Here is a 14,754-nt window from a genome sequence, read left to right on the forward strand (position 1 = left end):
GAGGAACATTGTCCATGGGGTCACGACAGTCAGACACGACTTTGCAACTAACAACAACATCACAATTGGAATGAGAAAAGGGAATGTGTTAAGGCAACTTTAGTTGGGCTAAATAATTTTTGCTTTTTTTATAGCAGCCACTGATTTAACCTTCTCATATCTTCAGGGTCAGGACTTTAAAACATATTATTAACTATCAAATGTTTATTTGTCCTTTAAATGCATATTTCATTTTTTCAAAGTACTTTACAGGGCAAGTACGGTACTTGACATTTTGGTATTTGCCGCCTTTCTTTCTAAATAGCACCCTTCCCTTTGTCTGAAGGACAAACCTATGCAACATTAATGTAAAATTATCCAGACTGAATAAGATTCAATAACTGAGTGACGTTCTTGACCATTTAAACAACAACAACTTGATAACAGGGAAGAAAAGAAGCTATTGCAATTAATCCTTCAAAGAAACAAATGTAATCTCAAGAAGACAATGGTTCAAACTGCTTTTCCATTCCCTTTCTCTTAATAATTAACTAGCCAATAACCTGGCGTTGCCCAGCTTTTATTCATAGGGAGGAAATGTCCGGACGAAATGTAATTTCTAATGTTGGATTTTCGCCCTTGCCAGAGGGAGCCCCCTTGTGGAGTACTGTAAAGCTGTTACGTGGCAGCTCCACTGTGCTGTACAGTAGAAACCAGTAAGGCAGTAGGGCACAACAGGCTGTATCTTAACAGAACACCCCCGCCCCAAGGGGTGTTAGGGGTGCCTTACCACCGCACTATTTTTCTCCAGAGAATAAGTCATCTATCTGCCAAGTTTGGTTGAAATTGCTTGAGGCGTTCCAGAGTTATGCTGGAACATACAAACACACACAAACACAAACACACACACACACATACACAGACACTTTTATAAATATAGATTTTTGTAAATCTGGGGATTGCTGAGACATTTGAAATGGATAATATCTAAGAAAGTTTCAAAGCCAGTTTGACTATTTCCTAAAAACAGTTCATAATGACCATCCTTTGTCAGTACTATTACTGTTCCTACTGTTGACTTGGTGGCATGTACTAACTATGGAGTCATAATCAAAGTAGATTGGCATTAATTGAGCTGAAGGTTCAGACAAAAATTGAACCTCCCACTGTTTCTGGGACCTTCAGCTCAATTCATGTCAAGCTAATGCCTGTTAAAGTTATTTTGATGTGAGCCTCCTTCATGCTATTGAAATAATAATAATAATGTATTTATTCTTCCTACTGGTCAATTAGCACTACTACCCCAGTTTCACCTATGGTTTGAGTTAGGGGTGGGTTTCTACCTGCGTTGGTACTGGTTCGCTTAGTGCGTGCACAGTTCATTGCAAATTGTTCTGCGCATGCGCAAAGACTATGAAATACTAATAAAAAACATGCTAGCAATGGCAGCAGAGACTGGGGAACCGATTCGGGGACGTGGCCAGCCTGGGTTGCTGCCGGTTCTGCAAACCAAGCCAAATTTCCACTACTGGTTTGAACCGGTGCAAACCAAAAGGAACCCACCTCTGGTTTGAGTCCTGGCTCAACCAGGGCTCAGCATCTCAAATCCATCTAGATGTCATAAACATAAACGCATCATATTAGGAAAGCAACTTGCATATAATATTGGAAGGATACACAGGAGACGTGCATGTGAAAATGCATATTTTCAAACACATTTCATGCAAATGCTCATCTCAAAGGTTATATAGAAATGATATAACCCTGAATAAATTCCCCATAGCTGTAATGGTGATAAATGTGTAAAGGAGTACTACAGTAAAAAGCTTAAGGGACAATCCACCATGACTTACCGTACATGTTCATTGTTATTTTTCCCCAACTTTGCAAGAAAGACAACTAAATCAAATGTCTATTAAGCCCCTGATGAATAATAACATTTAATGGTCTGGATTAAACTGAAATACCAAACCACTGCAAGGATATTAGAAAAAATTAAGTCTGAAGTAGACGCCTACACTTGGGGTTCCCTTTCTTTGGGAAAACCCTTTTTGTTTCAGCAATTTATAATGATTTTCCTCTTCCTAATACTATGAATAGAGATATGTGGATTTGAGTAGAGAAATCAGAACTCTTTGTTGCTCCGTGCTTCAATAGGAATGGAAGACCTTACCTTGTGCTTAAATTTGTTGGAATTCTTGTTTTCTTTCTTATTTAGATCAATGAAATAGTGGGTGATACGTTCCTTCGACTTGGAGTCCATGTCCCATGAAATCTTGAAAGAATCACATGTGATGTTGCTAATCTTGATGTTATGGGGCACTGGGAGTTCTTCCATCTCGGCAATCCCACTGTCTTGTGATTTATTCCCTGCAGAGGTGTGGATAAAACATAGCCCCGGTTAGCAGAAGCAGAACTGGACAACATGGTTGGGCATGCACTCCTCAGGGGAATGAGAGGGAATAGATAGATGGGGTAAAGACCCAAGACTAAGTTGGTGAACAAAAGTGTTGCAACCCCCCCCCCCAAAAAAAAACCCAACAGAGATTGGGAGTCATGTCCCCCTAGCAAACTTGCATATTTGGGGTTTCAAGGAGAGGCAGCAGCACATTAATTGTATCCTGTCTCACAGCTGAGATTCTTTTAGCCAAGGAAGAGACGAGGCAACTATAGAACCGGATCAAGTAATTTAGACATTGAGTAGGTCGGTAACTGGAGCGGACATTATTGCTATTCCATTCCCCATAGCAGAGCATCTTGGGGTCTGTTCTGACCTAGGCTTCCCCAAAAAGCACAAGGCAGAATCCTGGTCCTGACAAAACTCCATTTTATTAAATGAATGTGTAATTCCTCTCATTCACATTCAGCAAAGGCCTGACAAACAGTCTTTCAAAGGAATATTTATGACTACAGACCTTATCTATCTTGGAAAGCTGCCAAGTAAATATTTTCCAAATGAGGTGCTGTGCAAGGAAAGACTGGGCACAGAGTCTCTGAGATTCACGGAGAGATCTTCACACTCCTGAAATGAATCTAATGACTGAATGAACAAATTGTTTCCTGCAAAAGCCCACTCCCCTTTCACTCCTCTTTTATTTCCTATGGGAGGGGCCAATCACCTTCCACCTGTGACTTTACTCCCAAGTCTACCATGATTTCTAAGTTGTTCTTTTCTTCTGGCAGCTTTGTGCATGCACACACTGGAACAGGCTCTAGCTGATCCTCTGCCTCACTGCTGTCTAGCTCCATAGGCACCTGATCACTGCCAGATGGTGTTGGCCTTGTCTCTGCCTCCAACACAGAGCCCTCATCTGAGCCTTCCCCAGCCTCCAGGACTGTCCCATGCTGCTCCCCAATCTCCTTACTGTCCGACTCTGCTGCTAGCTCTGCTGGCCGCTGGTGGGTCAGAACAGGGTCAATTGTGACAGGGAAGGGCAGTGGTGGGGTCGTGAGAGTGATGCTTTTCCAATGGTGAAACTTGGCTCATCCATCCAATAAAACTATGTCCCATTTAATATTCAAAATACAGCCATCTTTCCTGGATTTCAGAGCAGGGTTGAATTTATCTTGTTGTCGCAAAAGTGCTTTTTCCAAGCACCTTTCAACTTTGGTTAAGGCTTAACAGGCCAGTTCAGAAGTAACCGAGAAAAAGCAGAGCTGAGCCACTGTGATTTTTAAAGCTACCCAGAGAGAATGATGAAGTAATTAAAGTCAGATAGAACATTTATTATTCAAAAAATAACTCCTTTGCTAATTTAACTTCAACCTACTAATTGTCAACCTGGGAAAATGAGCACAAGAATTAATTGCAGATTTCGAATATAGCTACTTCAAAGGTTCTTGAATTCTTACAAGCAGCAATATCAGTGTTTGATAGGAATAATCAGGGCTGGAATTCAGTCACGGAATCTAGTGATGGAATTTCTTGACTGGACCTTGGAGAACGCAGTTCTCCATTCTACCTGAAATTCTTCACCAACTCTCAGAACTTTTTTCAGAAGGGTTGGACAACCACCCCACTTTTTTTTCAAGTGAGGGGGCTTCAGGAAATATGGGAGGAACTTTTAAAATATCCCATTGCATAAGGTCAGCTCAGGTACTGTTGTGGCCTGCCACTGCCAGCAAAGCTGGCGGCATACTCGGATGATGAGGAGGTTGGAGAGGAACTTGGATCAGTTCTGGAGTCTGGGGAAGGCTCTGATGGATACTCTGCATCAAATGGAGAGAAGAGGTAGGGCCGTCTGACATTTCCCAGCCACTGGAGAAGTGGCTGCCTTTGGAGGCTGAGTGAGGAGGAAGAATAGCTGGGGCCTGTTCCAGATGCACATATGCGCAGAGCAGATAGGAGAGGTGAACAAGGGAGGAGAAGGAGTCGACTCAGGAAGCAAAGCACACACGGATGCTGAATGATCCCTCTCTGGCTGAGGAATAAATAGAAGGAAAGGGGAGTGGTTGTTGTAGGAGACAACAGTTTGTATTTCTGAAGGTTTTGCTCATTGTGTTTCATGCCACAAAGACTGCTTGCCAGAACTTAATTTGCAGCCTTTCGGCTGGGAGCTCATGATCTTGCAATTATTGCAAGGAACTGATAAAGTCTGTTACTAAAGTTAACTCCTTGAAGGACTATTGCCTGGGCTTTTCGATGAGGGAATGCAATTAATTCATAAGAGGTAAATAAAGAGAGGGTTTTCGTGACCAGGATTTTGTTTCTTGCTTCTGCTAAGGCGGGGTCAGAAGAGGCACACCACTCTGAATACTTCTTGAAAGCAGCAACAATGATGGCAAGTAACAATTTTGTGGTGCCACTCTATCAGGCTAGAACTCTACTATGCAGCAGCGCTAATTAGCTCACCTTGAATGATCTGAAAAGGATGGGACATAACTGGTTAATACTTGGATGAGAGACTGTCAGGAAACCCCAGGCTAGATGAGAAATTCCAAAGAACATCCTAGGTGAAGACAATGCAAAAGCCAAGAAGGCAACCTGAGACTGGCCTGAAGCGACTCGGCCTGGAGCAGACTTTGTTCTACTGCAAGGCTGGAATAGTCAGAAAGTTTTCCAAAATCCTTGGTATAAGAATTGGGACCTGCTCAGGGGTGGGATTCAGCTGGTTTGCACTGGTTCGGGAGAATTGGATGTTAATTTTGCATCCGGTTTGCAAAATAGGTTGCTGCAAGGACTGGCTGGCCCTGCCCACCCTGCCCCTCCCCTCCCAGGAGTCTCCATGTGGCCCATTCATCATGCCAGGTAAGTGCAGGGCCTGCGCGGAGGCTCTGGGTGGGCAAAACATGTGCCTCCTGGACAGGGGTGGGTTCCTGTCAGTTCTAACCTCTTCTGTAGAAGAGGTTCCACAAATCTACAGTGCCGTTTAGAACCGGTTCCAGCTCCCTCCCCCCGCCCGTCCGCACATCATGATGAAGAGCGAGAGGAGGAATTCTGGGAGTTGAAGTCCACAAGTCTTAAAGCTGTCAAGTTTGAACACCCCTGGGGTTTATTTTCTCTAAAGGGTTAAGGGTGCAAGGGTCTTGTAACTTGACAGCTTTAAGACTTGCATGCTTCAAATGCCAGGGTTTCTGAGCCAACATTTTGGTTGCTAAGTAAGAGCGTTGTTAAGTGAGTTTCATCGCATTTTACAAGTTGGCCATTCCCACCCAGTCACATGGCTGGCAAGCCACTCCCACCCAGTCACATGGCTGGCAAGCCACCCCCACAAAGCAGGTCACACCTATAGAAGAGGTTCTAAAACTGAACCTGGCTCGTAAACTGAACACTCTTTTCAATGGAAATAAAACATTGCCTTTTTAAGGCAATAAGCCAGTGTGTGTGTGTCATCAGGGGGATCAGAAAAGCCAACATGGCTGTTGGGAATGTGGGCCTATATTTTACTGCAAAAAAAGTTTGCTTCCCCATCTTCCTTTTAACACCACCTGAAAATAAATCTATGTCCTCTTCTCTCTGTATCTGAAAGGAGTGGATGGCTGGTGGATGGCTCACTTCCTTGTGGCCCTCCGATCTTGTGGGTGCACTGCATTTCTGCATCTTCTGCAGGGTTATAGAGCTTGATCTCTCAGCCCGAGAGAGAGGGGGGAGCGAAAGAGGGAGAGGGAGGGAGGGAAGAAGGTGGAGAGGCAGGGAGGGAAGGAGGGAGAGAGGGGGAGGGAGAGGCAGTGAGGGAGGGAGAGAGAGGGATGTAGTGGGAGAGTGAGAGAGTGAGGAAGAGAGAGGGAAGGAGAGAGAGGGAGAGAGAGGGGGAAGAGGGAGGGAGGGAGAGGGAGGGAGGTGGAGTAAATGAGTGAGGAAGAGAGAGGGAAGGAGAGAGAGAGGGGAGAGGGAGGAAAGGAGAGAGAGAGGGAAAGGGGGAGGGAGAGAGAGGGAGGGAAGGAGAGAGGGGGGAGAGGGAGGGAAGGAGGGAGAAGGGGGAGGGAGAGGGGGGAGGGAGGGAGTGAGGAAGAGAGAGGGAAGGAGAGGGAGAGGGAAGAAAGGAGAGAGAGGGGGGAGGGAGAGGGAGAGGGGAGGGACTTAAGGTTAAGTCCGTAGAGATTCTGTAGCGGTCATCTTGTTATAGAAATGGCTAGTATATATTATTATGTAAAAGTAAAAAGTTTTGATTTTATGTTATTACCTTATTCTACTGTGTCAAAAGGAGTTGCAAGTCAATGCTTCCCCCCCCTTACTTTTTCCTCGTCCCCCTTTCTTCCCATATTTTCCTACTATTTTCATTTTTTTCTTGGTAATTCTCTATTTTATATTTTGATAAACCCATAAGAAAATGTCTGTATGGAGATGCTGTAATGGTCATAAGTGTGAAAAGTCACAGAAGCCACTTTTTTCAGCGCTGTAGTAACTTTGAATAGTCACTTAAAATGGTTATAAGTCGAGGACTACCTGTTCAGCCTGGGAAGGGAACATGAATTCTAGTCTTCACGAGCTCCTTTTAGTGGACATGGCATTCAAACCCCAAAAACTGATATATAATCATCAGGGCAACTGATTTTAATTGTTCTAGACTGACATTAATTTCCTTAAACACTAAATCTGCCTTGCTTCTCTTTAACTGATATTTACAATCTTAGGACTGCATTCCCAACTGACCCAATAGACCAAACTGAGGAACATGTTTATCCAACATAAGAAAAACATTTCTCTCCCTCTCCATTTTCCTCTTAATGAAAGCTCCTGTTTTTCATGGTCTGGTACTTTTGACGGCTGCCTTCTTCTTCCTTGGTTTAATGAGCCATTTCTTTGCTCATCACACACACAAATCCGATTTGATTCATGCAAATGGCCATTTTAGCAACTCAAAGAAAACAGAATGCCTAAGATGGGACTTGATTTTTGTTTTTCCAGAGGGAGCATTTATAACATTGACAGGTTTACTGCCAATCACACCAAAAAAGAAAGAAAGAAAGAAAGAAAGAAAGAAAATCTTTTTTTTTTGCAAAACCCTTCTCCCTTTCCCAACTGAGAGCTAAAGCAGACATTCTCTCAACCTGAACCAATTTTTTATCATGGATAATCTCTGTCTCTCTGTCTCTGTCTCTGTCTCTGTCTCTGTCTCTGTCGATAGATAGATAGATAGATAGATAGATAGATAGACAGACAGATGATAGATAGATAGATAGATAGATAGATAGATAGATAGATAGACAGACAGATGATAGATAGATAGATAGATAGATAGATAGATAGATAGATAGATAGACAGACAGATGATAGATAGATAGATAGATAGATAGATAGATAGATAGATAGATAGATAGATAGATAGATAGATAGATAGACAGACAGACAGACAGACAGACAGACAGACAGATAGAATATTGAACACAGTCCTGGCGTTTCATCCGCCATAGAAACCAAAGTGAAAGACAAATAACATACTGTATTTACTACTTACCCAGAGCTAGTCTTATACCATTATTTTTGACCAACGTATTCATTCTAATACATAGATAATCTCTCATTTCAGGTCTACTTAGTCTATTTTTTTTCGTGTTCTGACTCCCACCTCCTATTTCCAGCCATTGATAAAATCTATTCCATATGTCATAATCTTCTTTGTTTTTTAATTCTAACAGTCTATCCATTTCTGTGCATGTTAATATCTTCCTTATTATCCCCTTTTCTAAAGGGGTGTTTTCACTTTCATACTGCTGTGCAAACACCATTCTTGCTGCTGTTAGGATGTGAAGTATCGGGTCTATTGACCCTTTGCTATAGCCTTCTGTTATAATACCTAATAGAAATAATTCCGCCTTTCCACCACAAGGTGTGGACTCCCTCAAAAGATTGACCCAAAGTCTTCACTCTCGGAGGAGCAACAGGTCTACACAATCCATCCCACAGTCCTGTAGGTGCCAATCTCTCAGTCACTCCTTTCCCTTTGGAGAAAGCTGCAAGCAATTGCTTCTCTGTTCCCCCATCTCCACCCCTCTCCTTTCAAAGCCTTGATTCACAAATGGCTAATTGTGTAATTAAACTATTATCCATATGAGCAGTGACTAAAAAGGATCACAGTTGTCAAACACAAGGTTAGTTTCATGTTGTGCTAGCAAACTCCTACTCTTCATTACTGCCTTGCTTTGCAGAGCAAACAGCCAAAAGCCTCACAAAATTTTAATTGCACAACGAACAGTCCTTTGGAAGCTGGCAGCCCTGGCACATTTTTGACTCATTTTCCTGCCTTGCAAGCCACTTTATCTTACGCATCCCCCCAATTCCAGCTGGAACTGTAAATAACTTTTCTGAATACATCCCCGCCCTCCCAGGTGTTTTCTCAAGAACATCTTGGGATTAAATGATTTGGATCAGAGGTGGGTTCCTACCGGTTCGGCCCTGTTCGGCCGAGTAGGTAGTAACTTGGCCAGACACGCGGCCGAAATGGTTCTCCCCTCAGTGGCGCCATCTTGATTTTCTGTTCTGCACATGCGCAGAAAAATCCATTGAAAAAATGCATTTTTTTTCCTTTTTTAATGTTGTGCTAATGCACAGCATTAATAGATACAAATGCTCATGTGCGCGGAGCGTGCTTCTGGCATGCACACAAAACGTTTTGGACACCAAACTGATAGTAATGTTTATTTATTTATTATTTATTTAAAACTTTTGTATGCCGCCCAATCCCAAAGGACTCCGGGTGGCTTACAAACAGAAATATAAAAAACATAAAAACAATACAATTTAAAACAACAGTCATCCCTCATAAATTCATTCTAGTCGGGGCCGGACCTCAACAGTGAGGTCAACAGCCCCAGGCCTGCTGGAACAGCCAAGTTTTTACTGCTTTCCTGAAGGCCATCAGAGTGGGTATGGTCCGGATTTCCGGGGGGAGCTGGTTCCAAAGAGTCGGAGCAGCCACCGAGAAGGCTCTCCTCCGAGGGCCCGCCAGCCGACATTGCTTGGCCGACGGCACCTGAAGGAGGCCCAATCTATGGGATCTTACTGGTCGCTGGGAGGTATGTGTCAGCAGGTGGTCTCGAAGGTAAAATGTTGGCAGGAATCCACCCCTGATGTGGATGTTATAACACATCTACATGGAAACTTTAAAGAAGGTGTGGCCAACTTTGACCCCTTTAAGACCTGTGGACTTCAACCCCAGTCATGGGGAATTCTCAGAGCTGAAGTCCACAAGTCTTAAAGTGGCCAAGGTTGGACACCTATGCTTTAAAAGGTAATAGTCATAGTAATCAAAAGAAATTAGCATTGACTAATTTCAAATCACTTGTGGTCAAATGAGTGGCTATATAAATTTGATTAACAAACACATGCAATGTCAAATAGATCAAACATGAACAACATCACCTGTGTTATCTTCCCAGCAGTCTACTTCTCACTGGATTTTCCTTCAGTGCTTAGCAGCAAAATGTAGACATACCAGGGCTGGGATTCAGCTGGTTTGGACTGATTCAAGTGAACCGGATGTTAATTTTAATCTGGTTTGCCAAACTGGTAGTTGAAAGGAGTGGCTGGCCCCACCCACCCCTCCCCTCCCAGGAGTCTCCACGCGGCCCATTTTGAATGCTAGGAAAGTGCAGGGCCCATGCGGAGGCTCTGGGAGGGCAAAAAAAACATGGGCCTACTGGAAGTACCAGAACTACCAGAAGTCTGGAAACTGGCCCGTTTCTGGCCTCGAGAGGGCCTCTGGAGCCCGGGGAAGACTGTTTTTGCCCTCCCAGAGGTTAGAGAAAAGCCTGCGGAGCCCCAGAAAATTATAAGTGGCGTGTAGGAAATGGCAATCCATTCTACACTCATTGGCCAACCCATTGGAAAGTCAACTAAGCTCAGTAAGACACCACTGGATCTCCTGAGTTTGCACCTGGTTGAATTCCAGGGATCACTGGTTGTGGTGGGACAAAAATAATTATTTTCATAAATTTGAAGGGTCTCTGGGATTGAAGACCAAATAGAAGACCAGTTTTTTCTGGAAAGAAGCCTTCTGTACAGTATCCTTTCAGTCTGTACTACATAAGGTTGATGTACATAAGGAAGTAAAAGAATTCTGCCATGAAATTGATGGGAAGGGAACATACAAAGAGCCATTTGAAAGACAATTCTTGGTTACCACTGAGAATATTCCTGAAAGTCGCATGCAAAGAGCTGGAGTTACATGTAAAAGAAATATTTATGCTGGGGGAATTGGGGAATAAAAGCAAATTGTAAGATTATTTGCAATTAAAGTGGGGTCTAATTTTACATTTAAAAATAGGTTTCAGGGCAATTCATATTAATAGTTACATGAATTAGGGGAAGATGCTTAGAAAGCTTCTATAGACGTTTACTGCAACGATAAATTGTTGCTAATTTTTCTATAAATTCCTATAAATTTCCTAAAGTCTCTAAAGGCAAAACATATGACCACAATTCTGTCCTACTAGTCTGGAACCTTGATTAACCTTCTAAACACAAAGCAGACTAGGATTGGATCTGGTGTAACAACAGTACTACTGTCTATAACCTCAGGATCTTCAAATAAAAATGTAACAGATTAACAGAGTTGGAAGGGACCTAGTAGGTCATCTAGTCCAACCTCCTGCTCAAGCAGGAGACCCTACACCATTTCTGACAAATAGCAGTCCAATCTCTTCTTGAAAGTGATGAAGCCTCCACAACTTCCAAAGGCAACTTCTGTTCCATTTGTTGATTGTTCTCACTGTCCGAAAATTTATTCTTATTTCTAGGTTGAATCTCTCCTTGTTCAGTTTCCATGTGTTATTCCTTCTCTGGCCTTCAGGTGCTTTGGAAAATAGGTTGACCCCCTCCTCTCTGTGGCAGCCCCTCAAATATTGGAAGACTGCCATCCTGTCTCCCCTGGTCCTTCTGTTCACTAGACTAGCCATGCCCAGTTCCTGCAACCGTTCATCATATGTTTTAGTCATCAGTCCCCTAATCATCCTGGTTGCTCTTCTTTGCACTTTTCCTGCATTTTTCTCTGCACATCTTTTTTATAGTGTGGTGATTAAAATTGGATACAGTATCCTAGGTATGGTCTTACTTGAGCTTTTTTGAGTGATATTATTACCTCTCTTGATCTTGATTCTATCCCTCTGTTAATGAAGCTTAGGATTCCATTGGCTTTTTTGGCTGCTGCTGCACACAGCTGGCTCATGTTTAGCTGGTTGTCATCCCTGAAGAGAAAACTAGCCTACTTCATTGGGGCTGTTGCAAAAATGACAGGGAGAGGACCATAGTCACCCACTGCAGGTAAAATATCATTCTAAAATGTAATAAAAATAATTTACTAACAATATTTAAAGCTGTTGATGTATTATGATGCCCTTTTACTTCCCCTGTGTCAAAATGTTAGTGCATTAAAATATGTAACCTTGATGTAATAATATTTGGCCCATTGATGATTTCACATTCTTGGGTTTTACTTATGAGCCTGTGACTGCTCATTAGCGCTGTGGGCTTTTGTTGAAAAGGGCGGGAGGATGACAAATGCACCCCAGGGATGAGAATTATTTCCCCAGGCCCTGCAGTTGTTACTCCAAGTAAGTTTCCACTTCCTCAAACTCTGCCATCTAATATCCCTAGCAGAGAAGGAGGGGAAGCAAGTCATTGAGGAAAGCAAAATAAATCAGGTTAGTGTGTATATGATTGGGACACTGTGTAGCTGCAGAAAATGCGGTGCATTATACTGTAAGGGTGTTAATGGCTGAAATATCTATTATTTTCTCAAATGCTGATTTTATTCATGACTATTAAAGTACAGTGAGATACGCCAATTCAAGTTCTGTTTCACTAAATGTCCATGGAGATTCTCAGTCATCCAGGTCAGGATTATCCCAAAGGTGCTTTTTACAAAAGGCAATTGGACTTCCTTTGCTTTTCTTCAAAGACGTTTCACTTCACATCCAAGAGGCTTCTTCAGTTCTGACTGAATGGTGGACGGTGGAAGAATATTCCTTGCAGTCCTCTGGTCATTCGCACACTCTTTCTGAGAGTCATTGAGGTCACTTGGGTTTCTTTCTGTACTGTCAGGATCACCCAGTGGTGAGATTAAAATAATTTAACAACTGGTTCTCTACCCTAATGACTGGCTGGGTGGCCTCGGCCATGTTGAGTGTGGCCAAGGGGTGTGGCAGGCAGCACTTGGCCTCTGGCACCCCCCTGCGAGCAAAAATGAGCTGCATCCCCTCCCCCCTATGCCCTGTTTTGGGCCTAGTAGACCTTCCTGCAGCCTGCTGGGAGCAAAAATGGGCCACAAGGGAGGACACCACACTCACCTAGGAGCCGAAATGGGGGTGTGTGGGGCAGTGGTGGGTTTCAAAGTTTTTTAGAGCCCTGCTTTGTGGGAGTGACTTGCTGGCCATATGACCTGGTGGGAGTGACTTGCTGGCCATGTGACTGGGTGGGCATAGCCAACTTGTAAAATGTGGTGAAACTCACTTAACAATGCTCTTGCTTAGCAACCAAAATGTTGGCTCAGAAACTCTGGCATTTGGAGCACGCAAGTCTTAAAGCTGTCAAGTTACAAGACCCTTGCACCCCTAACCCTTCAGAAAAAAAAATCCAGGGGTGTTCAAACTTGACAGCTTTAAGACTTGTGGACTTCAACTCCCAGAATTCCTCCTCTCGCTCTTTATCTTGTTGATGTCTGGACGGTGGGGGGAGGGAGCTGGAACTGGTTCTAAACGGCACTGTAGATTTGTGGAACCTCTTCTATAGAGGAGGTTAGAACAGGCAGGAACCCACCCCTGGCGTGGGGAATACTGAAAGGAGCAGGGCAGGAAGGGGCAGGGCCAGCCAGCAATTTAACAACCAGTTCAACCGAACTGGCCCAAACTGGCTGAATCCAGTTTGAAACTGGCGGGATCACCTGAATCAGAATGCAAAAGGGTGTGGAAACTTCTTGGCACTGCTGAAAGGACCGTGTTGTAAACAGGAGATAGATGGTGTTATATTCACCCGCCTCTGCTGAGAGACGGCTGTTCAGTCTTAATGGAGTTGGCCTCTTTAATCCTTCTTTCGAACCAGCAGTCCTCTCTGTCCAGAATGTGGACTTTGGAAAAGGAAAAGCACATTTGGGGACTTGTGTTTCACACTACCTACCTCCCTGCCAATTTTCTAGTCCTATTTTCTGAGATCAAATCATTCTCAAGCCCCATCACTGGAGGTTTTTAAGATGAGATTGGTCAGCCATCTGTCTGAAATGGTCTAGTGTTTCCTGCTGAACATGGGGTTGGACTAGAAGGCCTCCAAGGTCCCTTCCAACTCTGCTATTGTTACTGTAGCTTTACACCCAGTTCATTAAGATAAAAAATCTAGGTTAGCCAACTCACCCACCAGGTTACTTTTGAATATGTAAAAAGATTTAAAAGGAGAAGAAGACTGCAAGAGAACATTCAAACATTACATTCTTATTAGGGGTGTAAAGGACTTTCGCCATAGATCTTGCTGGGAGTAGATTGGAGTTTATTGCTTCTAATGGATTCATGGCAGTAGGAACACATGCAGAACGCAATAAAATGGATTGCAAGAACACCAATCTATATATCTCTAGTCCCAACCCGCTGTCTTGAGTGGATTGGATCAGCAAGAAGCAACATCGGATGATATTTCTGCTTTTTCCTTTAGCTCTCAATAATATAGTTTAATTCATTCAGTTTAATATGAGCATCTATTCCAGAAGACGCTGGACAGTTTATCCAATCCATAAAACTGGGTAAAATACCATCACCGAGATTATTAAAGATGTTTGAAAATTTGCAGCTAAATGTTGCAAGTGTAATCAAATATCAGGTTCATATTATCATATGTGGTGGACATACCCAAAGGCAAAAAAATACTGGAATAAATTACATGGTTAGAAAAAATGATAAAGCAACATATAAATTTGAAATCACAAATATTTTTGCTGGGTATCTTACCAGAACAGTTTAATAAAGGGAATACACATTTAATTTTACATGGGTTAATGGCAGCAAGAATTGTGTATACTCAACAATGAAAAAATGAAGAGATCCCTGCAGAGGTGTGTTATAAAAAAAGAGCAAGTGCTATAAAAATATTAGAATGTACTAAGATGGCTAGATTAATACTTAAAAGAAAAGGAAAGGAAGAAAGAGAATATTTCTTAACATGGGACTTGTTTCACCAATGACTAACTAACAGAAACAGAGGTTAGAAACTAAAAAGATTCAAAGGACAATTATTTATATAATGAATTTTTTAAAGCTAATTGTACTATTACTATGCGATTAATATTGATATGTATATTATGACATTCATTATCATTACTATTGTATCTTTACTCAAAACTAATTGTGCCCAGA

At 42.6% G+C, this 14,754-nt stretch overlaps 1 protein-coding gene across 2 annotated transcripts in view; it reads right to left on the reverse strand.

Annotated features, from left to right (window-relative positions):
• The window catches only part of PHYHIPL (phytanoyl-CoA 2-hydroxylase interacting protein like), a 70,288-nt gene that overhangs the window by 13,881 nt on the left and 41,653 nt on the right, over positions 1-14,754 (reverse strand). For both annotated transcript variants that reach the window (XM_014052017.2, XM_014052018.2), the window contains exon 2: positions 2,153-2,349. In XM_014052017.2, the coding sequence (XP_013907492.2) occupies positions 2,153-2,349 (197 nt within the window). The remainder of the gene's footprint in view (positions 1-2,152; positions 2,350-14,754) is intronic.

The sequence above is a fragment of the Thamnophis sirtalis genome, unplaced genomic scaffold (genome assembly GCF_051295495.1).
Source record: "Thamnophis sirtalis isolate CommonGarterSnake01/CBP01778 unplaced genomic scaffold, rThaSir2_p1.2 scaffold_15, whole genome shotgun sequence".
Classification (NCBI taxonomy): domain Eukaryota; kingdom Metazoa; phylum Chordata; class Lepidosauria; order Squamata; family Natricidae; genus Thamnophis; species Thamnophis sirtalis.